Source organism: Herpailurus yagouaroundi, unplaced genomic scaffold (assembly GCF_014898765.1).
Source record: "Herpailurus yagouaroundi ecotype Mexico unplaced genomic scaffold, PumYag 100, whole genome shotgun sequence".
NCBI classification, from domain to species: Eukaryota; Metazoa; Chordata; class Mammalia; order Carnivora; family Felidae; genus Herpailurus; species Herpailurus yagouaroundi.
In genome coordinates, this window is record NW_024412391.1 from 78,815,868 (window position 1) to 78,828,963 (window position 13,096).

The 13,096-nt window shown below is 35.7% G+C and overlaps 1 protein-coding gene and 1 pseudogene across 7 annotated transcripts in view; both read right to left on the reverse strand.

Moving 5' to 3' along the window:
• Positions 1 to 10,877, reverse strand: part of LOC121028818 (diamine acetyltransferase 1-like) — a 37,922-nt pseudogene extending 27,045 nt beyond the window's left edge.
• PHTF2 (putative homeodomain transcription factor 2) overlaps positions 1 to 10,881 on the reverse strand; it is a 95,138-nt gene extending 84,257 nt beyond the window's left edge. For 4 of the 7 annotated variants that reach the window (XM_040472829.1, XM_040472827.1, XM_040472830.1 and 1 more), the window contains exon 1: positions 10,801 to 10,881. In XM_040472829.1, coding sequence (XP_040328763.1) covers positions 10,801 to 10,845 — 45 coding nt within the window. In that variant the 5' untranslated portion in view covers positions 10,846 to 10,881. The remainder of the gene's footprint in view (positions 1 to 10,800) is intronic. The other 3 variants (XM_040472828.1, XM_040472832.1, XM_040472831.1) reach the window with 1 other exon arrangement.
• Positions 10,882 to 13,096: the final 2,215 nt, after the last annotated feature.

Below are 13,096 nucleotides of genomic sequence, written 5' to 3' on the forward strand. Positions count from 1 at the left end.
AAGGAAAGGAAAGGAAAGGAAAGGAAAGGAAAGGAAAGGAAAGGAAAAGAAGGAAGAGAGAGAGAGAAAAGAAAGAGAAGAGAGAGAAGAGAAAGAAAGAGAAAGCAAGCAAGCAAGAAGCAAGCAAGCAAACTGGAGATTTCTGAACCTTAGAGATATGTCTGCAAAATCAGTTCACTGGAATACTTGACTTTTTACCCAAGGAGAAATTCCCTTGAGCCTTCCATCAGGTTTTGCTTCAGAGCAATGTAATTAATTTATCTTCAGTTCCACTAACTGATTAAACAACAAATGGAGAGAAGTTTATAGAAGTAAAAATTCACAGGAAAGGAAGAGAGATAAATTACAATGCATTCTAGATCAAAGCTGAAATTAACAGATGACAACAACTACTGCTCAGAAAAATATTAGAAATGGCTATTTCTATTCAATTTGCAGTTGAAGTTAAAGAACTTTTTGTTGGGAATGCAAGCTAGTGCAGCCACTCTGGAAAACAGTATGGAAGTTCCTCAAAAAACTAAAAATAGAACTACCATACGATCCAGCAATTGCACTACTAGGCATTTACCCATGGGATACAGGTGTGCTGTTTCCAATGGACACATGCACCCCCATGTTTATAGCAGCACTATCAACAATAGCCAAAGTATGGAAACAGCCTAAATGTCCATCGATGGATGAATGGATAAAGAAGATGTGGTGTGTGTGTATACACACACACACACACACACACACACACACACACACACACAGTGGAGTATTACTCGGCAATCAAAAAGAATGAAATCTTGCCATCTGTAACTACGTGGATGGAACTGAAGGGTATTATGCTAATTGAAATTAGTCAGTCACAGAAAGACAAAAATCATATGACTTCACTCATACAAGGACTTTAAGAGACAAAACAGATGAACATAAGGGAAGGGAAACAAAAATAATATAAAAACAGGGAGGGGGACAAAACAGAAGAGACTCATAAATATGGAGAACAAACTGGAGGTTACTGGAGTGGCTGTGGGAGGGGGACGGGCTAAATGGGTAAGGGGCACTAAGGAATCAATTCCTGAAATCATCGTTGCACTATATGCTAACTAATTTGGATGTAAAATTTAAAAAAGAAAAAAGAAAGTAAAAAAAAAAAAAAGAACTTTTTGTAAAGAGTCAAAAGAAAACAAAGTTTGGTCATTTAAAAAAAGGTACCCAGAAAGTTCACCCAGCAGTGTAGTATGGGCCTGCAAATACCATGTAAAGTTAGGTGGCATTAAATGTAAGAAACTGTTATCTATCCTTCTATTTATTTAATCTATCCACTTTATTTGTTTTAGAGAGAGAGAGAGAAAATACAAGTAGGGGAAAGGGGTAGAGGGAGGGAGGAAGAAAGAGAGAGAGAGAGAGTCAGTCCTAAGTAGGCTCCATGCTCAGCAAGAAGCCCAACTCAGGGCTAGATCCCAAGATCCTGGGATCATGACCTGAGCTGAAATCAAGAGTCAGATGCTCAACTGACTAAGCCACCCAGGTGCCCCAATCTATCTATCCACTTTTTAATGTATCATTTGTTTTGTTTATTCCCCAAACACCTCTTGCCAAAAAAGAAGAAAATGATCTCAGATAAATAATGACATATGCTGAGAAAAAAACTATTTGTGCTAGAAATTAAAGCAAAGGATAAAGGAGACAGCAATTAAATGCAAGTACAGAATACAAAAACACACAAAAGATTAACCACTTCTTTTAATGTTTTTCTATTTTAATAGATACAAAAATGTTCAGTTTACAAGAACTACTAACCAAAACCTTTAATTAACCAAATATATTATTAACAACAACACTCCATATTTAGTGAAAGAGAACATAAGGCACAGGAACTGGTATTTAGCAATATTTACTGAATACCTACTATACACCAACACTGTACCTGGTGTTTACATGTTATCTCATTTACTCATCATAGCAATCTTTAAGGATTCTCATCTCAGTATTATAGACAAAGAAACTAAAACTCAGTAAAGTTAAGAAACTAGTGTTGTACATAATTAGCCCCAAATACAAGTTCCTGAAGCATCAAAGAGATTGATAATTGTTCAAAAGTCTGTAGCAAATATAGAAAAAAATAGAAAAAAATGTTCTCATACATTTAATTCAATAAGAGTTTAAATTTTTAAAACTTCATAGTTTGGGGGCACCTGGTGTGGCTCTGTTGGTTAAGTGTCCTACTCTTGATTTCAGCTCAGGTCATGATCTCACAAGATTGAGCCCCATGTAGGGCTCTGAGCTGACAGTGAGGAGTCTGCTTGGGATTCATTCTCTCTCTCTCTCTCTCTCTCTCTCTCTCTCTCTCTCCCCCTCTCCTCCCCTCACTTTCTGCCCTTCCCTGCTCCCATGTACATGCGTGCATGCTCTTTCAAAAGAAATAAGCTTTGAAAAAGAAATAAATAAAACTCCATACTTTAACTCAACTGACACAGTTTTACATCTGAAACAACAGATTAATATTTTAAACACATTTAAATATTTACTTTTATATATAAAATTGTTTGGTTCTAATATAAACAATTGGCATTTTAAGAAACAGTCAAAATTGATCAAAAAGTAGATCTGATGACCCTTAAAGATTAGAACATTGAAAAATATACACTGTGGTTTAACTTACATGCATTTTTAAAGGGAAAGAATGTTATTATTATCTATGATAATTAAGACAACAAACCTCATATAATTAGATTAAATAAAGAACACAAATATCTATGTATTTATTAAGAACTGGAAGCAGAAAATTGTGTTGAATTCTATAGAAACTTCTTCCTTAACATTTCATATGGGAGGAGCTAAGTGATCACAATCTTAACTTTTAAGAATATAAAGAAAATAGTGAGGATCCTGATCTTCTACTCAGTACAATACTGGTGGTCTAGGACACAGCTAAACAAAAGGACATAAATAAAGCTACACATCTCCACACTGAATCCACTCAAACCAATCATCATATGCTTTAGACATACTTCTGTAGTGGGGAAAAAAACCACATGTCTTCCCAGAACTTTGGAATGTTACCTCACTTGAAAATTGTGTCTTTGCAGGTGTAATTGATTAAGGATCTCAAGATGAAATCATTCTGAATTTAGAGCAGATCTAAATCCCCTGACTGGTGTCCTTATAAGAGTCAAGAAGACAACATGAAGATGGAGGGAGAGATTGGAATGATGCATCAGAAAACTAAGGATTGTGTTCATTAGAAGCTAGAAGAGGGACACCTGGGTGGCTCAGCCAGTTAAACAGCCAACTTTGGCCCAGGTCACGATCTCATGGTTCATGAGTTTGAGCCCTACATCGGGCTCTGCACTGACAGTGTGGAGCCTGCTTAGGATTCTCTCTCCCTCTTTCTCTCTGTCCCTCCCCCATTTGTGTGCTCTCTCTCAAAATAAATAAACTTAAAAAAAAAAAAAAAGCTAGAAGAGGCCCATGGGACAATTTCTCCCTCAAGCCTCCCTACAGAGGGAACCAGCCCTGCTGACACTTTGATTTTGGACTTCCGGCCTCCTGAACTGTGAAGAAAAATAACTTCTGTTGTTTTAAGCAACCCAGTTTGTGGTCCTTTGTTACAAAAGCCCCAGGAAACTTATAAAACTTCTTATAGTATCTTGATATAATAACCACTGAGTTAATCCACTTCATTATCACAATAAATAAAACCATGAAAACAGAAACAGAAGCACTCTGAAAAATAAATGCTTTTAAATATGAGGCAGTGCTATCACATCACCACCACCATCATCATATCACTATCATTACTGTTGTTAAATCAACAGATATATATGTATAATACTAACCATCTTTTAAAAAAAAATGTGTATCTCCTCACTTTCGCATTAGAAGTCATCTGAAAATAAACTCTCAAATTAAACAAGAAAATCTTATAGTAAAAGTTTCTTCAGTCTGTTTTTCAAAGCTACGTTAGTACAGAAGGATGAGTGACCTGAAAGTCAGTAGACCTGAGTTTTGGTTTTATAACTAATTCATGACTATGATCAAGTTATTAGATCTACAGGCATCAGGTTTCTTACCTATAAAGCAAAAAGTTTAACAGAAACCAGATGATCTCTAAAGTCAAACTATCATGACTACTGCACAGCATAGTTTCTTTCTTCCTTATAACTCAAACTCAAACTCAAACTCAAATTATTTATGCTATAAATACCCGAACTGGAAATGGGTAAAGGTGGAAAATCAAGGACTTCATGACTAAAACGGGGAGAAAAACCTTAAGTGAAAAGGCAAATATTTGAGCAACTAAACTAACCAATCTATTTCTGGTAGGACAAGTCTTATTTTTGGCAAGTAAGTGACATTAAAAAGGAAGAAGTGGAAAACATGATCAGTGACTGAAGCAAAGACAGTTGAAGTTTATAAGTTACACTTAATCATGATTTTATGGTATGAGTGTTAGACAACAAACGTCAACAAATACCCACTGTTTTAACATTGAATATTAGAAGCCTGACATTTTACATTTCTCATTTACAAGTAAGAATCTTTTTTTAGCCTCATGAGAATTTTTAGAATCCATGAAATAAAGCACTCTGATAAGTTTGGGGAGCAATTCATCTGATAAGTATGGTGAATATGAAGTAATAATAATAGAAATAATTCTCATTTATTGAAGGTTTACCCTGTGTGGAGCACTTTGCTTAACATTTTACATATATCATCAGTTACTCCTAAAATAAATACAAAAAATGGTATTTATGTACATGAAGTTCAGAGACATTACGCAACCTGTCCAAAATCATACTGGCTTTCAAGAACAAGGATTCAAATCTCAGCTTTCTAACCCCCAAATCTATGTTCTTGTTACCCATTAAGATACACAGCTTTGCACAGTGGTCACCCTCAACAAGGGCAGGTTGTGACTGAGAGGGAGGGATGAAAGTTCTGTAGAGCTGGTTAACATTCTGTTTCTTGATCTGAGTTGTTTTATAAACAAGACACAAAGAGTCCTAAACACAAACAGGTATTCAGTTTGTAAAAATTCATGAAGCTGAACACTTAAAATCTGTGTGGTCTTCTGAGTATGTTACACCTCAATAAAATGTATATATATTGCCTCTGCATTAGTCAGAACTTTCTGTTTTGCAAGTAAAAATCCAATTCACACTAGCATCAGCAAAAAGGGGGGGAGGGGTTATTGGCTGACATGGGTAAACAACTCCAAGTTTGGAGTGAAGTTAGTCTTGGGGTGAAGTGAATCCAGGGACTAGAGCGCTATGCTGGCCTGTGGTTCTGACCTGCTCTGGTGCTGTCTCATTGTCTTCTGCCTGCTGCAGACTTTCAATCCTTCTAGCGCCTTGAAAGAAGCAACAGGGTCTTTTTCATCACCTCTAGTGAAAAATAAAAGGTTTGGGGGAGCCTGGGTGGCTCAACCTCTTGATTTTGGTTCAGGTCATGCTCCCTTATCTCCTGAGTTCAAGACCCTCATCTGTGCTATAACAGCGCAGAGCCTGCTTGGGATTCTCTCTCTTTCTCTCTCTGCCCCTACCCAGCTTACATGTGTACGTGCTCGCACTCACTCTCTCTCTCCCTCAAAAATAAATACATTTAAAAAAAATAAGTAAGTAAAATTACATTAAATATTTAATGGTATATATGAGAATATGGTTCAGGAAAAAAAACTTAGAAGAGAAAAAGTAATAAACCCATTTGTCTGAGGCTCAGTACTTCAATTTAACAGCCCAATACTAATGGAAATCTATTCTGGTTTCTCCAATTACCATTCTTGAGGCATTAATTTTTCTTCTGAATTAGTGACTGAAGATTATTTTTTTCAATAGGGACTTTCAAATTATTCATGACTATGGATGGCTACGACAGTACCAAATGAAGTTTAAAATAAGATGTTAAAAGAACTTTTAAAAATTTCAAAATAAATCATGCAGAGAATAATTTATTTAAAGGTACCCTGACATCATCTAATTAGATTTAATACTTTAAAACTTTTGTTTTTATTTTCTCCTCGAAATTTCACATCTGATATTAGAGTTCATGTTCACAACAGTCCACAGATCAAGTCATGGTCTTTGGGGTTAGCTAGTGCTCAGTACTCAAAACAAAAATATAAAGATGTCACCATTTTTAAGTGGAAAAGGTGACACTAAAGTGAGTTACAACTAAACATACATATGTTCAAGAAAATGAAGCTGAACATTTCTTTTTTTAAAAGAAACTTTTTTTAATGTTTATTTATTTTTGAGAGAGAGAGCGCGCGTACACACACACACACACACACACACACACACACACACACACACGCCAGTGGGGGAGGGGCAGAGAGAGAGGGAGATACAGAAACCAAAGCAGGCTCCAGGCTCTGAGCTGTCAGCACAGAGCCCAACAGGAGGGGCTCAAACTCATGGACGGCGAGATCATGACCTGAGCTGAAGTCAGACACTTAACCAACTGAGTTACCCAGGTGCCCCTGAACATTTCTTGGTTTTATTTATAGCAATACTTCCTACTATAAGCTGAATACCACTGAATGATAGGTCACAAAAATTAAAGAATGTTAAAATACTAATGTTTTAAAAATTATCTAATTGAAGACTTAGAGGGTTCAAATCAGATGCGAAAATTTTATTGTGTTTCTATATTATATACACTTTCCTGGCAATAAGATCCTGAGAATTTGGAAAGTTCATCACAATTTCAAAGGGATGTATGATTGAAAAGCAGCTGAGGATGATTATCAAGTTAATGTAGTGAGTGGTAAGCAAAACTCAAATGAAGTTATTTGACCATGGTCATATAATCAGCAAGTATCATATCAGCATCAGCAGTCAAGCCTTCTTTTCACTGAAACTTAAACACCTGTAAAAGGACTTTTTAAATAAATATGTATTTAAGAAAAAAACAAATCTGTATGACCTAAGAGGAGTGAAGGGAACTCTCAGGCGGATGGTAAAAGAAAACTCAAAATGGATAAAGGACCTGAATGTGAGACAGGAAACCATCAAAACCCTAGAAGAGAAAGCAGGAAAAAACCTGTCTGACCTCAGCCACAGCAATTTCTTACTTGACACATCCCCAAAGGCAAGGGAATTAAAAGCAAAAATGAATTACTGGGACCTTATGAAGATTAAAAGCTTCTGCACAGCAAAGGAAACAATCCACAAAACTAAAAGGCAACGAACGGAATGGGAAAAGATATTTGCAAATGACATATCGGACATAGGGCTAGTATCCAAAACCTATAAAGACCTCACCAAACTCCATACCCGAAAAACAAATAATCCAGTGAAGAAATGGGCAGAAAACATGAATAGACACTTCTCTAAAGAAGACATCTGGATGGTCAACAGGCACATGAAAAGATGCTCAACATTGCTCCTCATCAGGGAAATATAAATCAAAACCACACTCAGATATCACCTCACGCCAGTCAGAGTGGCCAAAATGAACAAATCAGGAGACTCTAGATGCTGGTGAGGATGTGGAGAAACGGGAACCCTCTCGCACTGTTGGTGGGAATGCAAACTGGTGCAGCCTCTCTGGAAAACTGTGGAGGTTCCTCAAAAAATTAGAAATAGATCTACCCTATGACCCAGCAATAGCACTGCTAGGAATTTACCCAAGGGATACAGGAGTACTGATGCATAGGGGCACTTGTACCCCAATGTTTATAGCAGCACTCTCAACAATAGCCAAATTATGGAAAGAGCCTAAATGTCCTTCAACTGATGAATGGATAAAGCAATTAGGGTTTATATACACAATGGAATACTACGTGCCAACGAGAAAGAATGAAATATGGCCTTTTGTAGCAATGTGGATAGAACTCGAGAGTGTTATGCTAAGTGAAATAAGTCATACAGAGAAAGACAGATACCATATGCTTTCACTTTTATGGGGATCCTGAGAAACTTAACAGAATCCCATGGGGAGGGGTGAAGGAAAAAAAAAAGAGGTTAGAGAGGGAAGGAGGGAGCGAAACATAAGAGACTCTTAAAAACTGAGAACAAACTGAGGGTTGATGGGGGGTGGGAGGAAGGGGAGGGTGGATGATAGGTAGTGAGGAGGGCACCTGCTGGGATGAGCACTGGGTGTTGTACGAAAACCAATTTGACAATAAATTTCATATTTAAAACAAAACAAAACAAAACAAAACAAAACAAAACAAAACAAAACAAAACAAAACACCAAGAGGGCAGATGAGAGGTGTGACATGAGAACAATCCGCCCAGAATATAAGAGAAGGACAGAGAATTCTAGGAGGTCATTCCCAAAGGGAGGTTTGTGGGGGGAGGCAAAGAACTACTAGAATATTTGAATATGACTGACTACAACAAAAGGAGTTTTATAGTTCTATCAGAGACTTTGGAGAATTAGAAAAATTAAGCAAAAGGAGGAAAAAGTTGCACAGACAGAAAATATCAGAGTATATGGCATGACATAGCTCTAAACAACGCATACACAAACAGCTCTGCATAGTGATTTCACCAAAATTTGTAGTCATTGGGAGGATTCGGGTAAGGAATACTAGTTGAGGAGGGACTCATAAAAAAGCTAAATCTTTATCATACAGTCAGAAATCAACAAGTAACATCTATAATGAAATAATCAAGAAAGGGCCAAGTTTAAAACATAAATATCATTAAAAAAAAGCAGTATAATTTAATAGGGCACTAATGCATTTTGAACAGGACAATTCTTTGTTGTATCGGGCTATGTTAGAGTACAGATAAGCAAACTAAGGCCTGTGGACCAAATCTAACCCACTGCCTGTTTTTGTAAATTAATTTTTATTGGAACACAGCCATACTCATTCATTCATTCATTCATTTATGTACTGTCTATGGCTGCTTTTGTACCATAGAACAGCAGAACTGAATAGCTGTCACAGATACGTATGACTCTCAAAGCCTAAAATATTTACTATATGGCCCTTTACAGAAAAAGTCTGCCAACCCTTGTTTAGAGTATTGCAAGACATTTAGTATCTCTGATTTCTAACCCACAAATATCAGCATTCTCCCAAAAGTAATTAAGAAAACCAAAACTTCACACCCCACATTTGTAAACCATCCTTCCTAACTCCCTACCAGCGATGAGGAGTAGTAGAACTTTGGTTTCAGCTATAAAGAATGTAAAATCATTGCCTCTGGGGAGCAAAGCTCAGAGGCTGGGTAAGGACAAGGAAAGGTAGTACTGGTGGCTATTTTTTTTTCCCAATTAGCCCAGAAACATTAATTTTTCAAAGTAGTCACATGTATTTCTTCAAGACAATTAAATTTAAAAGCAAAATTTAAAAATAGAGCAAATAAAATCTGGTTAATGGTTCTGGTGACTCAGTAACATAAAATGTGTGATTACATTTGCTAGATATAATTTGTGACATCTGTTATGGTTGCTCTGGAGAATTTTTTGGTTGCACATATCTAAAGCTGCTAGGTAAACGACCCGCAGATAAGAAGGGTATTAGTGAGCTAACTGAATGCGAGTGTAATATTTCAAACCCTCCATTACCAAGAAAGGACAGTAAATCTAGCATGTTCTACAAATGATCTTCAGTGAAGTTCGAAATGTTTAACATAAAAAACCAGATAGATAAAATGCTTAGTAAACATTACTAACTCTCATAATAAGTAGGCATTAACAGAAAAGCTTTCAAGGATTTATGTAGGAAATAAAAAATAACAAAAAATAATTTTGTTTTAGTTTCATTATTCAGTTTTAAGTTGAATGGAAGTTTAAAGGTAAAGATGACATGAATACAGAACTACAAAAGACAGAATTAATAGTATGATCAATGTCAATACTTCCAATTCAGTACCTTATATGAAACATGTGATCCTGTATATCTGTGGCATGTTCTACACAGAAGAGAAACACATCCAAAGACAGACTGTATTCTCAGGTTTGCTTAATCTTGAAAGCACTCTAATTACCATGTCCAATTCAAGTAAACTTACAAATTGTCTGATTTTACCCCATATGAGAAAAGCTTTAAATATATAATTATATTTTGTTAATAGGGACTTGAAGAATAAGGCATCAAAAATGTTTTAAACTATGAAAACAAACATAACTCACTATATACACTAAAAATCTAAAATACTACATATAACAACATACATTTTAAAGAGTCTAAACAACACTCTTTAGGAAAAAACACTTATTTTCAAAAGAGACATTTATTCTCTTGCACTTCATAAAAATATTACATTGAAAGCTTATTTTGAAATATATAGAGGACACAGCTAGTTTAGTAGTAAGGACAATTAATCCTAAAACATCGAAATAAACATTTTACTATTTTGGTTTGAAAAACACAAACCTCAAAGGTTTATTTTATTTTACTGAAAAGATTCAACTGTTGAGTTGAACTTACAAGAAACAGATTAAGACTATACTTTCTAGATATAAAAAGTTATAAAATTAAAAGACTTCTGCTAACCTAGCTTTAAAAGAAGTTAATGCAAGAAAAATTTAATGCTTTTATAAAATGCTAATTATATTCAAAGTCCTGGAAATCTGTCTTATATTATAACTGAAAATAATTAATCTAGCTACTTTAATAATGTGGAGTAAAAAGTGGAGAAAAACACTGTGAAGCATCATCTTTCTAATTTCTTTAGAAATAAAATTAGCACAAGAAAAACCAAAATGCTCCCATTCCACTCAAAAGATCCTGAAATCTATATGTCATTATATCAGGTAATATTTGACATAAATCCATAGCACCTTAAGAAAAAGCATGCATTTTTAGAATAAAAATATTTAAAAGGTTGAAAGCTTTGACGATCAACTTACCTTCTTTTGATACCAAACTATAGCATCTGTGACTTTGGACGCCATTTATTCCACTGAAATCACACATTCGTCATTTTAGGCTGTGCAAGAGAGAAAAACACACAGACGACTTTATTTCCACCGTCCAAAATGAGACTAAACAACACGCGAACATAGCACTCTGGTTACTTGCAGAGCAAGGGGTGTATGACTATACTTGTATTACACCCTTCCTCATTACTATTTTAGCAACAGGTTCTCTTAAGTAAACAAAAATCAGTTGCCATAATAAAAGGATCTTTCTAAGAGAATGTAACACTTGAATTTTCTAACAAGACGGATTTTTTTAAATAAGCCTTTTAAATAAATTTCAGAATTTCCCAGGTTATACTGGAACTTCTTCATTTAAAAGTAGAAATCCATTCATTCACTCAGTAACAGATCAGTTTTGCTACAGTTCCTATCTAGGAACTAGTGCCAATTACTGTTGCTAAAGGATGGCTTGATAAAGATGCCAAAGTTTATAATCATATTTAATGTTCCCTGGTACTCAGTAAACACAACTTCGAACTAAAATCAAATAACTGGAGAAACCTAACTAATTTATGTTAAATACTAAACTGATATTAGGGTTAGTTACAGAGGAATAATTAATATTAAACACTTCCCAGATACCAGTCTGCTAATCTTCAGAAATTTACCACAGACCATTTCATAAGCATCTTGTGTGTGTTTGTCTGAAAGAGTTTTGGATTCAAAACTTAATGGTTCCTTAGCCCTGGACAGAATTAATTCCAGGCTGATTCCAGTTAACTCTGGAATACTTCTTTAGTCATAAGACCAGGCTGGCATGGAGGGTATGGTGTTAAGGATGAGCCTAAACAGGTTCAAACACAAACACTTGCCCCAGAACTCATTACAAACCAGGATCATCTAAGGCTACAGAGGATGTCAGGGAAATCCTGGGAGTAAAGTACCCTAGTGAGCACATGCAGGTCTGCAACTATAGACATGCTACTGCTACAGAGTCTGCCCAGAGTAAACAAAATACCAGGTTTACAAATCATTCTTGGAAGCATATGAGGATTCAAATATAAAGAAAATTACTATCCACAAGTTCAAATGTTCAGATGATCAGTCTCTAAATAAAATTTAAGGCAGAATTTACTTGATGTGTGTATTTTTGACAGGGTTATAAACCAGATTGTTTTATTACCTTTCCTACGATAATAATAATTCCATCTTTAACTGACCAAATTCAACCAAACTATGTTTTGAAATTCCGGACAAACGGAGGAGCATAGAGTCTAAAGACCTGGATTCAAATACTGTCTTCCACTATCTGGTATGTAATATTGAAAAAAGCAACTTAATCTCTCTAACCTGTTTCTTTCATTAGTACAATAGGAATGACTATCTGTTCATCCCTTGGAGGGTTTTGTGACTGATAAGATGATATACATAAAATGCCTACCAGAGTCCAGCACGTAGAACAGATGTTAATTATGATTATTTTTATTACTAATTTTATATTTAAAAATCCTTCAAGCCAAGAACTGGGAAATGTTTATATTTCCTTTTTTAAACATGGCAAAAGGTTTAGAGAAGGAATACCTGTAATCAGTTTTTGTTGACATTTAAAATAAAAATAGCTACCAGACTATCATAAAATCACAATGCCAATTTCCAACTACATGCACATGGGAGTATTTAGAGATTTCAAAGTTCACTGCCATTGAAGTTAGTCAGGTATGGCTACTTCCATTTTTCTCACCAGGGTTTTTGGGGAAGCTTTCCCTTACTGATTTAAAATCTCTCATTTTGGGGGTGCCTAGGTGGCTCAGTCATTTGATTGTCTGACTCTTGATTTAGCCTCAGGTCATGATTGATCCCAGGGTTATGGGATCTAGCCTTGAGTCGGGCTCTGTGCTGGGCATGGAGCCTGCTTGGGATTCTCTCTCTCTCTCCCTCTGCCCCTTTTCCCATTCGTTCTCTCTCTCTAACTCTCTCTCTCTTTCCCTAATTAAAAAAACTAAAATTAAAAAAATTTAAAAAAATAAAATCAGGGTGCCTAGGTGGCTCAGTCAGTTAAAGCGTCCAACTTAGGCTCAGGTCATGATCTCAGAGTTTGTGGGTTCGAGCCCCACATTGGGCTCTGTGCTGACAGCTCAGAGTCTGGAGCCTGCTTAGGATTCTGCGTCTCCCTCACTTTCTGCCCCTCTCCCACTCATGCTCTCATCCTCTCTCTCTCAAAAATGAATAAACACTAAAAAATAAAATAAAATAAAATAAAATAAAATAAAATAAAATAAAATAA